Source organism: Otolemur garnettii, unplaced genomic scaffold, assembly GCF_000181295.1.
Source record: "Otolemur garnettii isolate 467f Iridium unplaced genomic scaffold, OtoGar3 scaffold00116, whole genome shotgun sequence".
NCBI lineage: Eukaryota > Metazoa > Chordata > Mammalia > Primates > Galagidae > Otolemur > Otolemur garnettii.
Genome location: NW_003852511.1, coordinates 5,745,740 through 5,753,064, shown reverse-complemented (window position 1 = coordinate 5,753,064; position 7,325 = coordinate 5,745,740). Strand labels below are relative to the sequence as shown.

At 41.8% G+C, this 7,325-nt stretch overlaps 1 protein-coding gene across 1 annotated transcript in view; it reads right to left on the bottom strand.

Annotated features, from left to right (window-relative positions):
- Window positions 1-7,325, bottom strand: part of DEPDC5 (DEP domain containing 5) — a 150,109-nt gene that overhangs the window by 39,552 nt on the left and 103,232 nt on the right. The window contains exon 32 of the mRNA XM_023517676.1: window positions 5,284-5,392. Coding sequence (XP_023373444.1) covers window positions 5,284-5,392 — 109 coding nt within the window. The remainder of the gene's footprint in view (window positions 1-5,283; window positions 5,393-7,325) is intronic.

The window sequence follows — 7,325 nt, the reverse complement described above, 5'->3', positions numbered from 1 at the left end:
GAACCCGCCACCTTAGGTGTATGTGGCTGGCGCCTTAGCTGCTTGAGCCACAGGCGCTGAGCCGAAAGTGAAGTTTAGAAGATTAATGGATGCGCCTAAAGTAGCTTCCTGGTGTGGGGCTGGAGCCAAGATTTAAAAGCAGCCATCTGGGTGGCACCTGTGGCTCAAGGAGTAGGGCTCTGGCCCCATATGACGGAGGTGGCAGGTTCAAACCCAGCCCCGGCTAAAAATTGCAACCGAAAATAAATAAATAAATAAAAAATAAAAGCAGCCATCTGACTCTACTGGCCCCTTTCCTTGATTCTATGTTGCATGTTAGCTTTATTTTTTTCCTGGTTTTGTTGTTTTCACTTCTTTCCATGTTGCCTGCTAAAAAACAAAGCAAATTTTATGTTATGTGTTTTTACTACAATAAATAAAAAAAAGAAAAAGTACAATTTAATTTTGTGTATGTACAGAGAACTTTCTTATCACCCCAATAAAAGTTGAGGTAAAAATTTATTTTTCCAGCCTGAGCAAGAGCAAGACCTCATCCATACTGAGATTAGAGATGCTTAGGACTCAGAGGTTCTGATGGGAATTTGCCCAGGGCCACACAGCTCCCTGGGAAAAGGCAGGTGCAGACATTTGGAGACCTGTACAGACAGGTAAAGCAACCTTTGGCTTCCTAAGAAAGGGAAAGTTTCAATGTTAACTAACTCCTTACCCTCCCAGCACAGTGGGCAGGATGGTACAGGATCAGCCACTCAACTACCTATATAACCCCCGGACTACCTAATATCTTTAAGTCTCAATTTCCTCATCTGAAAAATGAGGTGATAATACCTGCACCTCCCAGGTTGTTGGGAAGATTATGCGTGTACAGTAGCTGGCAGAGTGGGTACTCCATAAATACTGGTTTTCTGATTTCCATTAATGAAAGGACTCTGCAGCATATGCCCTCAAAACTCCCACGTCTCATGATCCTTAGCCTGCCCCACTCTGCAGAAACTCTCTCAACTCTTCTGTGACTAAGTCAATTTCATATCCTCAGGGCCCTCCTCCATAAAGGGCAGTGAGCCCTCTTTCTCTTCAATTGGGCCTTGTCAAAACAGTAATTACTAATGCTAATTACAAGAGTGGGTTGGGAGTCAAGGTTCTGGATTTAGATCCCAGCTCTACCCCATGATGTATAAAACACAACTTCTTTGTCCCTCAATTTCTCCATTTGTAAAAATTGAGATAAAACTTTTACTTAACTCATAGGTTCTTCTGATACCTGTGCTTGGCACAGAGTAAGGGAAGAATTTCAAGGCTTGGAAGGCCCTTGGAGATCTGGTCCAAGGGAGTGGGGACAGGGGAAAGGCCTCTAGACCAACAGATCCTTCTTTATGCACAGACTATCCTTATTTGACAAATAAGTTAAGTGAAGCCCAGAGGTAGGAGAGCTAAACAATTAGTCTCTGATATGGCGCATGCCTATTAACAAATATTTGTGCTGCTTTTCATCACTTCCTTCCACCACTGTTATAAATGTATCTGGTTGTACTGGGAGGAAAAAAATAAGTGCTTCATTCTTGAGTAAGCATATTTCACGTTGCTTATAAAGCCTGAAAGGAAAGTGCTGTGGTGTGGCAGAGAATCAGTGGCAAATATGTGAAACAGACAGGCAGTGATGAGAAACGCTTGAGTCAACACTGGTGCACTGTTTGATCTCTCACATTAATCCCTTCTATCTTTCTTCACTGCCACAAACGCCAAGGAAGGGAATGTACACTTCTGGGATGAGATTCAATTTCAACTGCCCCTCAACTCAGTTTCAGCCTAGAGCCACATAGAAATCCAGCTTGTAGCTTCTGCTGGAGTAACAGGCATGCAGAGGCCTGGAGTTGGACTAACCTGAGGGTAGAAGGTGGACGATGCTGTGCGTGGGCTGCGGACAAACTCCATAAAGAAGGCCCTGTCCTGAAGTCAGAGGAGGAGGAGCAGCAGCAGGTACAAGGAAGCGAAGAAACGGAATGTGTGCCAGCAGTTAACCATCAGGGGGAGGAGAGGAGTATGAAAAATTAAAAATAAACATAAAGACAAGGATAGAAGGAGAGAAACAAGGACACATGAGGGGAACAGAAAAAATAAAAAGAAAAAGAAAGACAGAGAGCCACCCAGAAGGAAAATATCCAAATGCAAAGCATTAGCAGAAACGCACACCTTCCAGGGCAGAATGTCCCATCTATGTGGGTAAAAGCACCTGGGTTAGAAGGTGTGTCCAAGCGCCCTGAGGTCTCATCAGAGTGTGGCTTGGATGTTCTCGCCCTCCCACATAGCTCTGAAATTCTTTCAGACCTATGCCAAGGAAGAGGAAAAGGCAGCAGAGTTGCCAAGGAACAGGAAAAAGTGGCAGAGCCGCTGGCTAGGGCTTGCAGGGTAAAGGCTTCAGTGGTGACATCCTGGCCTCCCGCTGCCTGGCTGGGTGACTAGCAGCCCTCTCAGAAGAGATACACCGAGGCATGAGGTTTTTCTGCCTGTTACTAAAATATAACAGCCAGATAGGAGAAGAGGATTCAATGCAGGATAAGTTCTTGCTTAATTTTGTGAGCAAATGGGGGACACAGAAGCAGCCATACCTTCTCCTCCACTGGTTGTATAACAAAATCATGAAGAAGCTAAGACACGTGCTATCAGATACACAAGGACTCACTGTGAGGCTTCCTATGGCTGTCTTCCCCTCCCCAGCCTACCCTCGTGGGCTTCTGGTGGCCATATATTTGAAACAAAAATAACACAGAGGACTTTTCCAAAGACCACTCCTTCTTTCTTTTTTTTTCCTTCCATCTTTCTTAAGCAGTACCCTCTGTGCCTTCAGAATCTCTTTTACCATCTCTATTACTTTTTATGCTTAATTAGCACAGAAATTCAGAAGTGGCACTTGATAAACTGCAAGGTCCCTGCTTTCCTACAACTTTCCTTAATTCAGAAAGTAGAATAACTGATATATCTGGGTGTTCATTTTATCAATACTGCCACTACTTCTCATGATTGATGCAAACTCAAATAACAGACAGTGAGAACAGAGGTGTGGAGGTGCAGATGCAGGTAGGTGCCAAGCACCCTAACACAAGATGCCACCTGGAGACACCCTGGGGCATTTCTGAGCAAGTCAGCAGGGTTCAGCCATCTCCTATGTATAGCACCTTCATCTCCCCTTGGCTACTTAGGAGTCTACATCCAGCCCTACTGACGGCTAGTACATGTGGATGTTAGAGTTCAACTGGATCAGGAGAGTGTTCTAAATAGCACTCTCTCTTTAATAATTGGTCTTGGTGCATTTTAACCTCAATGTTTATATCTCTATTAATATAATTTCCCTGCTTTTCAGTATTGACCTTGGTACTGTTTCTAATCCTCAAGGATGACAATGAATAGAGGTAACAGCTAGTGGAGAGCACTCAGGGTACTTAAGTATCTCATTGTTCCATTCGTGTCCCTTATAGAAGCAGAGAAACTGATGATGCTGAGATTTATGGACACATGAGGGAGGACAGGTAAAAGGACTAAAGACCAACAGATCCTTCTTTATGTACAAACTATCCTTGGGCCCTAAAGCCACTCCAAAGAGCAGGGGTCAGCAAACTACAGTTTGCAGGCCAAATCTGGCCAGCCATTCAGCTGTTAAATACAGTAGAACTTGTTAGCTGACTACCTAAGGGACTGTAACAAACTGGTTAACAGACAGAGTGGTCAACATGAGGAACTAGGCCTACTGTACTAATACATACATGTGGTGTGTGTCCAGTCTATGAAAATTAAGTCAACTTAAACAAGTGGTCAATGCAGAGAGGGCATCAACTCTGGAGGTTCTACTGCAGTCTGTAAGCTAAGAATCATTTTTATAGTTTTAAATGTTATGGAAATATTGTACTTAAATAATAGCCTTATTGTGCCTCTTGTATGTAGTTAGGTTTGCTGACCTCTGCTCTATAAAATCTACAAGCTGCCTGCAACCTCAGTTAATACTTTTTTTCAGATTTTATTTGCTCTACCCTAGCAGTATAATTCTAGTAATTTATGCTAAGAAAATATCAGAGATGTGGTCAAATAATCATTATAGTTTGCTCACTGCAACATTATAATTATGATACACAGCAGAATCATAAAAATTTATAGACTATCAAAAATTATTTAAAAATCAGAAATGATCTATATTTTTAACAGAATGAATGATGGAATACTATATGTTATACAAATATGATATAGCTATTGTTTATAGTAACACTTTTCATAAGTATTTACTGATGAGAAATTCTCATGATATGGAAGTAAATAAATATACGGATGAATCTACAATTTGAGCACAATTTAAAAAAATAACATCTATCCATCGAATCTCTTTCATCTCCTAGTGGTAGAAAACATATTTTAAAAAAAAATGTCCTTAACTCAGTGAGTAGGGCATTGGCCATATACACCGAGGCTGGCGGGTTTGAACCCAGCCTGGGCCAGCTAAACAACAATGACAACTGCAACAAAAAAAAAATAGCTGGGTGTTGGGGTGGGTACCTGTGGTCCCAGCTACTTGGGAGGCTGAGGCAAGAGAATCGTTTGAGCCCAAGAGTTTGAGGTTGCTGTGAGCTGTGACGCCACAGCACTCTACCCAGGGTGACAGCTTGAGACTGTCTCAAAAAAAAAGAAAAGAAAAGAAAATGTACAGTCAACTTACTTCACCACAACAGAATGATCTCAAAGTCTGAATTTCCCAAAGGAAGATGACAAAGCCAAGTCTACTGGTCTTAAAAAACAGAAAAAGTTTGACCTCTGGTGTTTTTGGCCTTTCTACTGTACTTGCAATTCCTGATAGAGGTCTAAAGTTTCAGGATTTTTGTCTTTTCCCTCCCAGGATGCTCCCAGTGGACTATATTTCTCAGCAGAGAACTGATGGGAATTTCATTATCAAAGAAGAGCAGCTATTGCAGAAGCTGCTTCAGTAGCTTCCTGCTCCCCACTGCCAAGGCTGAAGATGAGGTTGAAGGAAAACAAGACAACATTTTCAAAGTTCAAGCCAGATCTTGGGCATTGACCAATATAGTTTAGTTCGACTATTTTTTAAATCTGCATTTAGCTATATAATGTGAGCAGGAAAGCTCCTGGATGCAAATAGTAACAATAACAGAACCATAAAAGGGGTTGAGGTAGAATTCACCAAAGCCCCAGCATGTTCAGTCCTGGATTTGATAGGGCTAACCGTTTTACCCTCCACACTGGGTCTCTGAGGTCACAGCAGCTCCCCGCTAGGGCAGCCTCCTTTACCTTCCGTGGGCTGTCCACATGGGTGGGAGTCATGGCAACACTGCTGCTCTCCGCTGACTGAGTGGAGCTCTTCCCACCGTGTGCAGCTGCCTGCTGTTCTCCCAGGCACCTAGAAGGAGGAAAATACAGGATGGTAGCTTGCACAGAGCTCTCTGTTGAAGGATCCACCTTAGCTGAGATGAAGCTCTGTTGTTACCGTCTTTGAAACAAACACTTCCGCCTAGTTTCTACTCCAGGCCCCGCATGATATCTTTCATTTATTGTGCTGGACAACCACTGCTCTTCCATGGTAAATCATAAAACAGCCCAATTTAAGAAAAACATTCTGGTAGCACCTGGTTCTTTTATATTAATTAAAAAAGGCAACTGACATGGTTTGACTGACTCTGTCTATGAAAATCTTTTTTTTTAGTTCTCTGGGAAGACTGTTCCTCAATTTTTATTAAATATACCAGCAAAAACACATTCTGAAAATTAGGGCTACATTTATTTGTGACATAAACTAAACAGGGGGAACTGCGTTAACTATATATTTAGAAGGGATTTATATGTTAATCTTTTAAATGTATATGTTATAAAAAATAAGCAGATGTTATCTCACAACATGAGACAAATAGGTTTTTCTTATATCTCATCCCATCTCCATTCTGAGGTACATAAACACACACTTTCACATTTATTTTCCTAACTTTTTTTCTGTACTGTGAACTAATTTAGCTTACATCGCATTGTTCTATTATTATATTCTTGTTTGCCAAGTCTTAGAAGGCTCACAGTATAGTCGTAAATGCTTCATTATTACTGTAATATTTACTTCTTGTGAAGGACAGTGTGAGGTGTCACCCAGATCCCTCTACCGTGGCCTCGTTGCCTCAGCAGCTGAAAATGCTGTCCTGAAGGTCTGGTTGTCAGACCCTTTGGGAAGAGGCCCAGCTACAGAGAAGCCTCACCTCATACCCCTCTCCTAGACTGTCACAGCCAGTGAATGATCAATGGGTATGTGCAGGGGTAGGGGTGGGCCGGTAAAGGTCTGGCTTCCTTATCCAATGGGGCTCATCTCTGAAAGCTGTTGTAGCTCCAGAGCTTCTGTGGGGTAGCCGGTCACTGTCACTGGGCCTGGGTTGCAGCTCAGCTTCTCCCTGTGCTCACTGTGCTTGGTCCTCTCCCTCCCACTGGTACTGTGCCCAAGACACTCCTTGATAAACATCCTACTTGCTAAACGCCACCTCTGTCAGCTTCCCTGAGAACCCAACCTGCAACATTTCTCTCATCTTAAATCCTGACATTTTTGTTACCAATTTTGAAATAATCACATACTGGGTTTAAAAAATCTGTTTCCATAGTAACCTGCTACACTCTTCCCCTTTTGAAATTTTTTATTATAAAAAAATTCAAACATATTCAAAACTAAAGAGGATAATATAATGAACCCCTACACGATAATAATGAACCACACCAAAATTGTGTACTCAGAGTCAATCTTGTGTCATGTATATCCCTAACTACCCACGTCAACTATTTGGAGCAGAACTCACACAATATTATTTCATCCACAAACATATCAGTACCTCTAAAAGAAAATAACTTACAAAATTTTAAAAAAATTTTTCTAGTATCAAATGACACTTTCCCAATTGTCTCAAAAACATTTTTTTACAGTTTGTTGAAAATAAGACTCAATTAAGGTCCCTACACTGCAATAAGTTGTTTCTCAAGATTCTTTAAAGTATAAGCTCCTTTTCATCACTCCTTATCCTTGCAATTTACTTGTTAAAGAAAGCAGCTCAGGGCGGTGCCTGTGGCTCAGTGGGTAGGGTGCCGGTCCCATACACTGAGGGTGGTGGGTTTGAACCCAGCCCTGGTCAAACAACAAGGGAAAAAAAAAAAAGAAAGAAAGAAAGCAGCTCATTCATCCTGTAAATTTACACAGTCCGGAGGTTCTGATTACATCCTTTTATAGCTTAACATGTTCCTCTATGCCCTGAACTTACTGAGAACTAGAAGTTATATCAAGAGACCTGAGCAGACTGGGTTCAATTTTG